The sequence below is a fragment of the Scyliorhinus canicula genome, chromosome 18 (genome assembly GCF_902713615.1).
Source record: "Scyliorhinus canicula chromosome 18, sScyCan1.1, whole genome shotgun sequence".
In the NCBI taxonomy this organism is placed as follows: domain Eukaryota; kingdom Metazoa; phylum Chordata; class Chondrichthyes; order Carcharhiniformes; family Scyliorhinidae; genus Scyliorhinus; species Scyliorhinus canicula.
The window spans coordinates 126,549,992-126,564,579 of record NC_052163.1 but is presented as its reverse complement, the minus strand read 5'-3'; the positions used below and the strand labels follow the sequence as shown (position 1 = coordinate 126,564,579).

General features: G+C 44.4%; 1 protein-coding gene across 1 annotated transcript in view; it reads left to right on the top strand.

Moving 5' to 3' along the window:
* The first annotated feature begins 2,227 nt into the window (after positions 1-2,227).
* The window catches only part of polrmt (polymerase (RNA) mitochondrial (DNA directed)), a 104,049-nt gene continuing 91,688 nt past the window's right edge, over positions 2,228-14,588 (top strand). Inside the window, 4 exon segments of the mRNA XM_038777044.1 lie at positions 2,228-2,412; positions 5,996-6,094; positions 7,257-8,047; positions 9,431-9,564. Coding sequence (XP_038632972.1) covers positions 2,289-2,412; positions 5,996-6,094; positions 7,257-8,047; positions 9,431-9,564 — 1,148 coding nt within the window. The 5' untranslated portion in view covers positions 2,228-2,288.

Genomic DNA, 14,588 nt, shown 5'->3' with positions numbered 1-14,588 from the left:
GCATTATGACAGTGACCTCAGACATTTTCTACTGTGGTTATCAACAATGCCATGACACTGTTCCTGGCCAATATTCAACCCTGAACTAAAACCTAAAACAGATGCAAAAGGATAACACTACAATGATGTGTGCTAGAGGTACAACGGTACCTGGGAGTGCTGAACCACCATTGGTGGAGAAGGCTCGCTGCTCATTGGTCCAATGGTTTGTAACCCATTGGTCAGAATGTAAGGTAGCTCCGCCCATTGAGGCGGGGTATAAGAGACCGTGTTTCCCCTGCAGCTTCCTTTTCTGTACTTGAGCTGCTGGGGAAACATCTTGTCTATTAAAGCCTTCAATTCGGACTACATCCTTATTTCTGTGGTCATTGATAGTGCATCATGATGGAAATATGAAATAAAATATGAAAATACTCAGCATACCCGGCAACATCTGCGCGGAGAGTTGACATTTCAGATCGATAACGTTTCATTCAGAACTCATCAGAAACAATCAAGTTAAATACATAGAATCATGCACTAATTAAAACAATCAAATTCAACAGATAACAGGGATGTAATGGATGGGATCTGAAAAGAATATAATTTGAATATAATTTGAATTCAAAAACAGCTGGAAAAACCCAGCAGGTCTGACAGGTTTGGGCGGTCTGGTAGCACTGCGGTTAGCACTGTTGTTTCACAGCACCAGGAACTTGGGTTTGATTCCCGGCTTGGGTCACTGTCTGTGCGGAGTCTGCACGTTCTCCCAGTGTCTGCGTAGTTTCCTCCAGTTGCTCTGGTTTCCTCCCACAAGTCCCGAAAGTGCTGTTAGGTGAATTGGGCAGCACGGTAGAATGGTGGTTAGCATAAATGCTTCACAGCTCCAGGGTCCCAGGTTCGATTCCCGGCTGGGTCACTGTCTGTGCGGAGTCTGCACGTCCTCCCCGTGTGTGCGTGGGTTTCCTCCGGGTGCTCCGGTTTCCTCCCACAGTCCAAAGATGTGCAGGTTAGGTGGATTGGCCATCCATGCTAAATTGCCCGTAGTGTCCTAAAAGGTAAGGTTAATGGGGGGGGGGGTTGTTGGGTTACGGGTACAGGGTGGATATGTGGGTTTGAGTAGGGTGACCTTTGCTCGGCACAACATCGAGGGCCGAAGGGCCTGTTCTGTGCTGTACTGTTCTATGTTCTATGAATTCTCCCTCTGTGTGACTGAAAAGGCGCTGTAGTGTGGCAACTAGGGATTTTCACAGTGACGTCATTACAGTGTTAATGTAAACCTACTTGTGACACTTATGAAGATTAATATTATTAAGAAGTTACATTGAGCTTGAAAGGTTAACCATTTCTCTCTTTACAGATGTTACCAGACCTGTTGAACCTTTCCAGCACATACTGTTTTTATTTCAAATTTGCAGGACATGTAATGTTTTGCTTTTATTCTACTGTCACAATTCCTTAATTACAGACACTGAAACTCATAAATTTCATCTTTCAATATGTAAATAGAATAGAATCCCAACAGTGCAGAAGGAGGCCATTCGACCCATCAGGTCTGCACCAACCCTCCAAAAGAGAACCCTGTCTAGACACATGTCCCTACCTATCCCCCTAACAACACTTAAAAAAAAAATTAGAATACCCAATTATTTTTTTTTCCAATTAAGGGGCATATTAGCCTGACCAATCCACCTACCCTGCACATCTTTGGGTTGTGGGGGTGAAACCCACGCAGGCACGGGGAGAATGTGCAAACTCCACACGGGCAGTGACCCAGGGCCGGGACTCGAATTCGAGTCCTCAGCGCCATAGGCAACAATGAGCAATGCTAACCACTGTGCCACCGTGCTGCCCTCCCCGTAACATTTTGGACACTAAGAGCAATTTATCATGGCCAATCCACCTGCACATTATTGGACTGTGGGAAGAAACTGGAGCACCTGGAGGAAACCCACGCAGACATGGGGAGAACATGCAAACTCCGCACAGTCACTGGAGGCCGGAATTGAACCCGGGTCCCTGGAGTTGTGAGGCAGCAGTGCTAACCATCATGCCTCCATCTGCCTTTACTAGGACCAGACAGAATCAAGCCAACTGGTTGTGCTTCAGTGGATTGGGGATGTGGAGCCACCCTCCCCACTCTGGTCCCAGTGCTACACATGGCTCACACCTCATATGGTGGTGGGTGTCACGTGCTTGACTGCGCGCAGGTCCTGCCGGGAGTTGTAGTTCCCCGGGCGCTCCCGGCCGGCCCCGGCGGCAGGCCCCGCCCCCTGACAACCAAGATGGCGCCCTAGAGGAAGAGGGAGATGTCTTTGCTGCGGCTCTGCTCTTCCCGGAGCTCCGGCCCGGCCACCTTGAGGGAACTGTTGCTCCTCCCCGCGGCCTGTCACCGCTGCCTGCAGCTCAGGAGGCACCCCGCTTGGAGCCCAGGTAATAAAAAACGCGGGGCTCCGCCTGCTGTCACTGGGGTCTAACCCGGCTGCCCCTGGCTGGGCTGGGGCTCCATGTGTCCCCTTACTGATCCATTAGACCCTAACATTACCGCCCACTCACCCACACGGGGCTGGCACTGTTTTGGGAGAGGGGGGAGGGAGGTGAAAGATATCCCATTCTTTTAACCCTCAGCTGCTAACAGAATAGCAATATCTGGCCAGAAGTGAGTGAGGCTCATGGTCACTACCCTTTGCATTTAAGTGTTTGTAAACCATCCGCCCGCCTGGCTGGATGAGCAGATGTTTCCTCCCATTCAAAACATTTTGGGTGGGATTCACCGGCTGTTCACTCCGACGGGAAATTCCCACGCCGGCGCACGGGTTTCCTGGTGGTGAGGGGCGCTGTCACTTGTTGACAGCGGTGGGGCCTGTAGATCCACGCTGACCGCCTTTCCCCCCCTGAGGAATTTCTTCAGCCAGAGGGTGGTGAAGCTGTGGAACTCTTCGCCGCAGAAGGCTGTGGAGGCCAAATCACTGAGTGTCTTTGAGGCAGAGATAGATAGGTTCTTGATTAATAAGAGGATTGGGGATTTTGGGGAGAAGGCAGGAGAATGGGGATGGGAAAAATATCAGCCATGATTGAATGGCAGAGCAGACTCGATGGGCCAAGTGGCCTAATTCTGCTCAGATATCTTATGGTAAATTCCGCCTCTTGTCTCCATTCCCCATCACAATCCTCTGTTCCTTCATTATCCAGGCACATCTCTCTCCCTTGTAACTCTCAGAGGCTGAATCAGACTCTGTAGCACTGTACTCCATATGCTTCACCCGAAGTCTATGTATTTACATTGTGTATTTATTGTATGTCCTATGTTTTTCATGTATGGAACGATGTGTCTGGACTGTACACAGAACAATACTTTTCACTGTACCTCGGTACATGTGACAAATTGAAATTCATTTGCCACACTGCTGTCACATTAGACCCCAAGATCAGCATCTGACCTCATATTTGCAATTATGCTAAAACAGCCTATTTCAGCTCCATAGTATAAGCCTCCATTCGCACCTCAGCTCACCTATTGCTGAAATCCTGGTCTCTGCCTTCGTTACCTCGAGACCTGATTATTGCACTACACTGCTGGCTAATTTTCCCATCTTCCATTATCTATGAACTTGAGCTCAACCAAAACTCTGCTGCCCCTATTGTGCCAGCTCATCACAGGTTTCAGCCATTCGTTATCTGAGTCTGCTGACATGGGGCAGCGCGGTAGCATGGTGGTTAGCATAAATGCTTCACAGCTCCAGGGTCCCAGGTTCGATTCCCGGCTGGGTCACTGTCTGTGCGGAGTCTGCACGTCCTCCCCGTGTGTGCGTGGGTTTCCTCCGGGTGCTCCGGTTTCCTCCCACAGTCCAAAGATGTGCGGGTTAGGTGGATTGGCTATGCTAAATTGCCCGTAGTGTCCTAAAAAGTAAGGTTAAGGGGGGGTGTTCTTGGGTTACGGGTATAGGATGGATACATGGGTTTGAGTAGGGTGATCATTGCTCGGCACAACATCGAGGGCCGAAGGGCCTGTTCTGTGCTGTACTGTTCTATGTTCTATATGTCAGCTCCTGGTCTGATAATGCGGCAATTCTAAAATTCTCCTCAGCAAGTTTTCAAATCATTCTATGGCCTCACCCCTACTTCTGCCACCCCACCTCTACAACCCTTCACAATCTTTGTGGTCCTTCAATTATGGCCCCTTGAGCATCTCTTTAATTGGTACACCGCTGGTAGCTGTATTTTCAGTGGCCGAGTCCCACAACTGTGGAATTTCCTTCCTCAGCCTCTCTGCCCTCTCCACTTTTGTTGGTCATCTGACTTAATATATCAGCAGGTGGTTCAATGTTAAATTTTGTTTAATAATGTCCCTGTGAAGTGCCTTGATGTGCTTTATTATAATGCATAAGGCCCTAAGTTTTACTCCAATTAAGATAACGGTAATGAAATTATGCTACTTTTGTAAATAAGTCTGTTTTATTCGCTTCGATCTGTTTGAAATATTTATCATTATTTCTTTATATTTATTATTGTAGTGTTCGGTCTTGGTTGATTCTACAGATTTTAGTACAAGGTGTTGTGCCTCGGTTTACTTCAACAGGCCAGACCTTAACAGGCCAGAAGATAACCATGCATCCTGTCTCATCTGTACCCTTCAAAGTTATAAACAATTCTGTTCCTTTTCCTACTTATTTTTCAAACTTCTATCAAAGTAAATTTTAAGAATTATGAAAGCTTCTGTTCAGAAAGACTGCAATACTGTTGTTGGCAGCACATTGGCTTTTAGAAAAATGTTTGATTTTTCTATTAGTTTTTGGAAGCTATCAAACGTTTCCTCATTCTTTGACTACTCCAATCTCTACCACCCTAGATTATGTTCCATTTTACTCAATGGCATAAAAGTGTGGTACAATTTTGGCCTAATCTTAACTATGCAAAATTTGAGCTTTTTGTAGCAGCTGCATGATAGTTTATTTATTTACAATTTCTTTAAAATACTTAGGCTTCCTTTTTCTCTCCGTCTCCATTTATAAAAAAATCACTGCTCATTAGTATTTTTTACTTATAGAAAAGTAATAAGTATAATGCGAGTTGTTCTCTTTGCAGCAGTTTCAGTGCCCATGTATGGAACTTTGACGCCAGGCTTCCCATGGTGGTGTGGTTATTCATCGTAACTAGTGAGATCACCTTGCATAAGTCAAGTTTCTGCTCATATGTTAGAAAAATGGTGCTGTTGTGATATCTACCAGTAGGGCCAAAATAGACATATTTTTGTTATTTGTTATTTATTTGACATTTATTTGTTATTCATAGCCCCACTAACTTTTCTGCTAAGCTGCCTGGGTATGTGGTTGTGCAGCAGCCTGCAAGATGCTGTGCAGGATTTGTTCCAAAGGATGTGCAAAAGACAAATAAATTGAAAAACCTGGCTGTGCACAAGTGAATTTTAAAGGAATATTTATCACTGTTACACACAAAATATGTTGCTAGCTGCTTTGGGGATTAGTTATGTGGGCAAAATTATGATTGCATTTTATTAGTATATATTGATATATTGATATTGCAATGCCAAATTAATCATAACTACATACTCCATTATGTGAATTCTTCAACCCATTGAAACAGTGGCATTCAGGAATTGTTTTCATAAAACTTTTTTCACTGCTTTGTGTGTTTCTGATGTATTTAATTTTTAAACTAGTCTGTTAGTTAAACCAGGTGTTATATAAATGCAGGCACTTATGTAGACATAGAGATGTTCCTTCATTTATCGAAGGGTCGCAGGCAAAAATGACTTACTTTTAAATTAAATCAGGGCAAATTCAGTATGGGAATATCGAGGCACTTTCCTCACAGCACAGAGGCAGCATTAATTACACACAGAAGAAAACTGAGCTACTGCCACAAATGAGCACTTTACGTTACTGTTGTATGCATTTTGTAAAGTTCTGAATAAAAACAAATAGGGTTGGTAACTATTGATAGCTATTCCTGGCTTTTGTGGACAGAATAGCTAAAAATCCAATTGTTCTTTCAGAGCGGTCTTGGGGTTTCTTCAGAAGAAATTACTCTTCTGTTATCTCTAAGAAGGATGATGGAAAGACTCAAACCTGGGAGAGAGCACGTTTGTTACAAGGTAAGTGTAAATAGGGAAAATTGAAGGGAGGAAGCAATAGGTATGTTTCAGGAGCACATTTGCTTTATCGATCACTAGGAAATACCTTTCATGGGACTCTTTTGGCGTTTATGCCAAGTCAAGAAATTTATTACCAAAATTATTAGATTACCCAATTATTTTTTCCAATTAAGGGGCAATTTAGCATGGCCAATCCACCTACTCTGCACATTTTTGGGTTGTGGGGGCGAAACCCACGCAGACACGGGGAGAATGTGCAAACTCCACACGGACAGTGACCCAGAGCCGGGATTGAACCTGGGACCTCAGCGCCGTGAGGCGGTTGTGCTAACCACTAGGCCACCGTGCTGCCCCAATTTATTACCAAAATGCTCTAAATGATTGAAATTACATTAAGGCAATGACTAGATCTATTTTATTTAAACTTAAGTTGTGAGCTGGAATTTAAAAATCTCCTTACACATAGAGTCAATGACCTGAAATACAAACTGTGATCATTCAACTACTGAAATACTTTGTTGTAACTAAACTTTTTATAGAATAAACATTTTTAAATTCTCAGGCTTTCCTGCTTCTGCCTGTAAGATAAACAGAGATACCTGCTTACTGGTTTTAAAGCAAGCACGTTGTGTTTAAAATTACAAGTTTGAGGAGTAGCAGTTTGTGTGAGGGAGCCTTGTAGGTAGATAATTTGGTTATGCTGAACCGTAGCCCGCTCTGCAAGAACACTCATCTCCTTGGCCAGGCTTGCTCATCTGTCTCTTTTGGGCTCTCCTGCACCACATGATTCTATGACCACCAAGCTCTTGTTCCTACTCTGTGATTTCTTCTACTCCTGCGTAATGTCGCCTGCTCCTGTCTCGGTAACCAGGACTGCTATTCCCTTCTCTGAGCCTTCATTCTCATGTCCCCTCGCTCATGTTTCTTGTCTCATGTGCACAGCAGTAACAGTGCCATAAATAGTTTATGTTAAAATTACATTTCCTCTAGCTAGCCATGCTATTAATGTGGTGCCATACATGTGGGTCAGAGCATTTTTGGTTGGTAAGTGCAGGAGTTGTCATGTTTTAACTGTGCTTTTGCAGTATGTATTCTCTTTATTCATAATTAAAGTTTTTTTAGTGATATGTTTAAATTTCCTTGTTTCTACTTCAAATGACAGTTCTCAAAGCTCGAATGCAGCAACTTCAGGCAGATAATGTGACTGAAGTGAAATGTACAGAGGTACAGTTTGTGAACCGAATAAATGTCATTCATCTAGAAAGTCACACCGGGACAAAGAATCATACTTTTCTACCGGATAGTAAATTAAATAAATCTATTAACCCAAACACTGTAGCTCTTGTAAAAGAAAAGTCAGCCAAAGAGCAAATGGACAAAAAGTGTCACATGGAAACAATAGTTCCAAAAACTACCTCAGCTCCGAGCAAATGGATAGAAAAATTAGACAAAGAAAAACGCAACAAAACCAGAAGACAACTTAATGTTGTGAAAAAAATGAAAGAATCTCAGCCATTGTCCAACACTCAAAATGTTACTGGTGCTAAGTCCACAGGAACTGGCAGGAAAAGTACATCAAAAGACAAGACTGCAAAGACTCCAGTGGCACACAGAACCAGTTCTTCAGTAACGAGTAAATCACGTGCAGTTCAGCCAGATACCAAGTCCAGTGCATTACATGATTTTTCATTGGAAGCTATTCTTGCTGAAGTGGAACACCTTGACCAACAGCTTAATAATTGGGAGCCTTCTGCTAAACTGCTGGAAGATGAAGAAGGCAACAAATATGGTGACGCCCAGCGAAATATTTTAGCTTATGTTGAGGCTTGTGCATTCATCAATGATCTGGACAGAGCTCATCAATGTGTCATGTTCCATCACCGGATTCTTACTCGCCGGAAGCAGTTAAATATTAAGATTTACAGTGCTTTAATGCATCTATGGGCTAAAAAGGTTAGTAGATTTATAGGTAATAAATTTATGCCATTTACAATGTTTACTCTGAAGCACTATTCCTGGGTTCCTCTGTTTTTATGAACTTCAAACTTAATGATATCACTGCCACTTATATAAAAGCACTCTTGCTTCATAAGAAGGATTTTTGAGACTGCTGCTGTTTTGTATATACAATTAAATTTGTCAACTACAATTGTTAAGTCTTACTGGCCACAAATCCACAAAGTGCCTGTGGTGTAGTTTGAAGTTAATTGATAATTTTACTAACAGCCACTGATGGTGCAGCAGGTTGTGCTCTTCCAAGGAAGGATATTAAGATGCCTTGTTGGGGCAGAGTAGTGCAGAGTAGTTTCCTACCTGACCTTGGGGCTCATTGTACTGGATATTACAACTGGAAAGAGTGCCATTTTCCAGCACTAATGTCCCTTGACTAGATGAGCACAGTACTTCTGGAAAGAAAGAACGAAGAAAAGTACAGCACAGGAACAGGCCCTTCGGCCCTCCAAGCCTGTGCCGACCATGCTGCCCGACTAAACTAAAATCTACACTTCCTGGGTCAGTTTCCCTCTAGTCCCATCCTATTCCTGTATTTGTCAAGTTGCCCCTTAAATGTCACTATCGTAAAGTAAAGAGGGGAAGGATAACCGCGTAATTGTTGTCAGGATGATCAGTCATGCCTTTTAACCTAATTAATGCTTTTGTGTCAAGCATTTGGAAGAAGTGATGCAGAGGTTGGGGTCATTGTGCATCACTGCTCTGGACATGAACTGGAGAGCTCCAGCTTCACGGGGAAAAATTCTAAATTTGTCCCATCCAGTAATTAATAAAAATAATTTTTATCAAGTCACAAGTAGGCTTTCATTATTACTGCAATGAAGTTACCGTGAAAAGCCCCTAGTCGCCACATTCCGGCGCCTGTTCGGGTACACGGAGGAAGAATTCAGAATGTCCAGATTACCAAACAGCACGTCTTTCGGGACTTGTGGGATGAACCCAGAGCACCCGGAGGAAACCCACGCAGACACGGGGAGAACGTGCAGACTCCACACAGTGACCCAAGCCGGGAATCAAACCTGGGACCCTAGCGCAGCTCAGCAACCCACTTCCCAAGGCTATTTCTAGTATTTGATAGCTCAGTTAATATTCCTGTTCTGTCGATTTGAGGGAAACCAGTGTTGTTTTTAAAATCGCAGCTGCAGTTTTGTTCTTGTTCATTTATTATTTCTCATTCATATTTTCTGTTCCATCATTCTCCTCTTAGCATTTTGCTCCTCTTTGTTTTCCAACCATTTCACTGATTTTGCCAATGTTCTCCTCTTTTTGTTTGATTGAAGAATAGGTCAAGGTGGTCAGGAAAGTAACCTCATGGTTTGCTTGCAGGGTTCATTAAATCAGATCAGCAAGCTTTTCAGCCTGGTGGAAGAAGCAGAACTGAAGCCTAATTTGGACTGCTATATGGCAGCATTGGAGTGTATGGGACGCATAGAAAACTGCTCATCCCGTGTGATTGAGAGGTAAGCAATGATAGTAAAAATCAGGAAAAATCTGTCACAAGAACAATAATACTATGAATTGTTCTAACTCTTGCACACTGGCAGCACGGTGGCTTAGTGGTTAGCACTGCTGTCTCACGACGCCGAGGACCCGGGTTCGATCATGGCCCCGGGTCACTGTGTGGAGTTTGCACATTCTCCTCGTGTCTGCTTGGTCTCACCCCCACACCCCAAAGATGTGCAGGGCAGGTGGATTGGCCACGCTAAGTTGCCCCTTAATTGGAAAAAAAAGAATTGGGTACTCTAAATTTAATGTTTTAAAAAAACTCCTTCTTGCCCATTCTCATTGGCAAACAATCCGCAAAATAGCCCAGTGAAAAATGCCCATTGACTGCAGCAGAATAGGTTTTGCCTGCCTGGGCCGGAATTCTCTGGCCGTTGGGATGATCTTTTCCATCCGCAGGTTTCCCAGTGGCATGGGATGGTTTCAATGGGAAATCCCATTGAATTGACGAGCGGTGGGAAGAGAAAATCCTGCTGCCAGTGAATGTTGCTCCACTGCAAAACACACGGCTAGGGGACCGGAGAATCCCGCTCCTGTTGTCGGGGGAAACACTTGATTGAGGCCAACAATACCTAGAAATTTATCTCACAAGAATTGAACACAGTAAAACAGCAGTTTCCTCATCTTATGGTTATATTTACAAACTCATTTGAATTTGCTTTTAGTACCTTTTCCACTGTTAACAAAATAATCTTTCACACCTGTTGGAGAGTGGAGTGCATGGATGTACAGTCTTCAGGAAATTAATTATGTTAGAAATGCAGTGTGGCTTATGCTCAAGGAATTCAACTCGGGTGAAATTTGAACACAACTGCAGTTAATTTGGTGTTTATCTCTCCCCAGGCTAAAATGTTTTTTGGCTTGGAAATTAACTATATTGAATATCACACTTCTTGAGTACAGTACCAATACTTAATGTACTTGTATCAAATTATTTGTTTGTTCAGCAAGACATCATAGATGCTACTTAAAATAGGAAATTTGAAAAATTAATATGAGTACATTAAGCATTGTCTGATAACATTAATAAAGAATAAGTTCCAGCCTCATTGCTTATTTATCAGCTTTGAAAGAACATTGACAGGAAATGTGTTGAGGCAGTTAATTTATGTTGGAGTCTGGGTGTGATAACCTGAAGCCAGCCTTAAATCTGTTGTCTGTATTTTCTTTATATGATCTGTATTACTGAAGACTGTAGAAACGTTTTATGCATTTCTTGTGGCAATGTATTTCTGCTTTTCCTTGAGTTGACTGACAATGTATTTCTCCTGTATGTCCTTGAGTTGACTAGCCAGAATTTGCTAGACAGGTGATGCACTTTCTTCCTTCTCTGTTCATAGAGTCACTTCTAGTGTACTCCAGAACTCTAAAATTGGACCCCACATATGCGTCATGCACATGGTGCTTCTTGGCAATATCACTTGAAAGCATAGGGTGAGCTTCCACAGTGCTGTTAGGAAGGTCTTTCCAGTTTTTTGACTCAGCAACAGCGAGGGGATTGCAAAATAGCTCCAGGTCAGGATGTGTGGCTTGGAGGAAACCTTGGACGTGGTGTTGTTCCCATGTGCCGGTAGCCCTGGTTCTAGGTGGTAGAGGTCTCAGGTTTGGAAAGGACTGCCAGAGGAATCTTTTTTAAAAAAATAATTTTTATTGAAAAATTTTGTATTCATATAACAACAACAAACAGCAATAAAATACCAACAATAACAATAACAGTCATAAACATTCACCCAACCTCAATGAACAACAAAACATATTAACAACAAATTAAATTAACACAATATTAAGTTAAATAACCATAGAAAAAATAATGAACACCTTCCTTTCCCTTGTACTGATCCTCTCAGGGCAAATTTGACCCTCTCCAATTTTATAAATCCCGCCATGTCACTGATCCAGGTCTCCACACTTGGGGGCCTCGCATCCTTCCACTGTAGCAAGATCCTCCGCCGGGCTACTAGGGACGCAAAGGCCAAAACACCGGCCTCTTTCGCCTCCTGCACTCCCGGCTCTGCCGCAACTCCAAAAATCGCGAGTCCCCAACCTGCCAGAGGAATCTTGATGATTTGTTGCAACATGTCATGTACATGGGGCTAGTTTAGCACACTGGGCTAAATTGCTGGCTTTGAAAGCAGACCAAGGCTGGCCAGCAGCACGGTTCGATTCCCGTACCAGCCTCCCCGAACAGGCGCTGGAATGTGGCGACTAGGGGCTTTTCACAGTAACTTCATTTGAAGCCTACTTGTGACAATAAGCGATTTTCATTTTCATCTCATTTTTTCACATGGTGTATGCTGTTGCCACTGCATCAGTAGAGGAGGGAGTGAATGTTTAAGGCGATGGATGGCGTGCCGACCAAGGCTGACTGCTTTGGTCTGGATCCTGTTGAGCTTCTTGGGTGTTGTTGGAGCTGCATTCACCTGGGTCAGTGGAGAATATTCCTTTGCACTCCTGATAAGTGCCACAACAGGAAGTCACCATTCTTCTACTCTATCCCTTTTTCTCCTTCAAACCTCTTTCTCTGCTCCTATTTCTTCTTAGCTGGAACTTCACCCTGTCCCTTGTCTGGGACTGTTCTTTATTATGTTGCAGCCCTCCCAGTCACATGATCCTAGTTTTCGCACCTTTATTTTGCGCAGGTGCACCGCTGTCAGCTTGGCCAAGCCCTTAACTGCCAGATTGAACATCTGCTGCCTGCTTATGGATCGAGCATGTGCCAAACCCTGAGGCCTGGCGTGTCCGGATTTGGCATTCCTCGCTCTCACTCCAGGCAATGGCAGATTGCATCTCATCAGAGGATGGTTAGGTTCTTATTGGAAATTGGCTGGCACATACTTGTCTGGTATGAATGTTACTGACCACTTGATCAACTCAAGTTTGAATTTTCCAGGCTTTTCTGAATGGGGCCACAAGACTTGCAGATTGTAATGAGCATTGTGCAATCATGCTGATGGCTCCCAGGTTTATATGTTCTCCATCAATTAAAAGGCTGCTTCACTTTTCAGTTGCCTGGAGCAGCTAAAATTTATTACAACTGAATGTTTGCAAAACTAAAGCTATCTTTTTGACTTCTGCAACATCTTTACTTGAGCAACCTCCCTAGCTGCCACTTTGGATGAATCAGAAGATATATATATCCCTTATTTTTTCCATTACTATCACATAAGCTTTAATCCATACCTTCTCTTATTCTTTGCTCAATGCTATTGCCAGTTCACAAGTTACGGCTAATTTAGCATGATGCATTCATATCCTTGTCTGCACAAAGTATGGATTGCTGATCACACCTTCCTTCTCTCAAGCCTCACTGCCTCTATGTACTGCAGTGAGCTAATGTCAGAATTGTTGCTTCATTTTCAAATTCCTGCACGGCTCCCATAATCTTTTGTAAGTGACCTGATCAAGCCTTGTATGTCTACACAGCATCCTAGCCCATAACCGATTGTCTCTCACTCCCTCAGTTTCTTCATCTGCTCATTTACCACTTTGCAAACTCGCTGGCGAATTCTTCTGGCCTCACCATTTCTTTCTCAACATTCAGAAACCATTTCAAATCTTTACTTTTCAATCTGCTCTTTACCAATGTAAATGCAGCAAACCACTGACCACCCAAAACCTCAACACGCAGACCTAGGAAGTGTGTCAGATCTGACTAGAATGCTACCTGATGTGCTAACAGTTCCTTTTGGAATCCTGGGGCGGGATTCTCCGACCCCCCACTGGGCCAGAGAATTGTCCGGGGCTGCCGTCAATCCCGCCCCCGCCGTGTCCCGAATTCTCCGCCACCCGAGATTTGGCGGGGGAGGGAATCACGCCGCGCCAATCAGCAACCGCCCCCGGCGGCCATTCTCCGGCCCGCGATGGGCCGAAGTCCCGTCGCTGACAAGCCTCTCCCGCCGGTGTGGATTAAACCACCTCTCTTACCGGCGGGATTGGTGGCACGGGTGGGCGCCAGGGTCCTGGGGGGGGGGGGAGGGGGGCACGCGGGGTGATCTGACCCCGGGGGGTGCCCCCACGGTGGCCTGCGATCGGGGCCCACCGATCGGCGGGCGGGCCTGTGCCGTGGGGGCACTCTTTTTCTTCCGCCTTCGCCATGGTCTTCACCATGGCGGAGGCGGAAGAGACTCCCTCCCCTGCGCATGCGCTGGTATGACGTCAGCAGCCGCTGCGCTCCGGCGCATGCGCGGACTTACGCCGGCTGGCGAAGTCCTTTCGGCCCCAGCTGGCGTGGCGCCAAAGGCTGTTCACACTAGCCGGCGGAGCGAGAACCACTCCGGCGTGGGCCTAGCCCCTCAATGTGAGGGCTTGGCCCCTAAAAGGTGCGGAGACGTCAGCACCTTTGGGGCGGCCCGACGCCTGAGTGGTTCACAGCACTCCAACACGCCGGGACCCCCCCGCCCCGCCGGGTAGGGGAGAATCCCAGCCCTGTATACATTTCTAGCATGTTCTATTTATATTGTATAAAAAATGTATTCTTTCTTAACAATAATCACATCGAGGGGACAAATAATTTCAAATAACTCTGATTTACTACTAAATGTCTACTTGATGTTTTTATACACCTCACTCCACTCCCAATTTCGTGTGAATGGGGGAATCGTGAATGTGGCGAAGCTTTGGATCTGTCCTTCTGTTAGCGACTGTTTAGAAAGACAACTTTGTATAGGCATTTCACCTCAAAGGTTACAACAAAGTTTTAAAAGTTAATTAAGTGATTTTTAAATTTAATTTGTAATATTATTTACACAAATGTACACAAATTTGTGCACAGTGAATAGCCATAAACGGAAATGTTACAAATGGCCAGTTAAGATTTTTGATGCCGTTAGTTGAGCAATAAATGTTGGCCAGTGCACTAGGGGATTTCTTCTGCTGTTTGAATAGCACCATAGGCTTCTATAATCCTGGTCTAACATTTTTTAAAGATCGAACCTCAAGCAAGATAGCATTGCCTCAGTAGTGCACTGAAGTATCGGTCTGC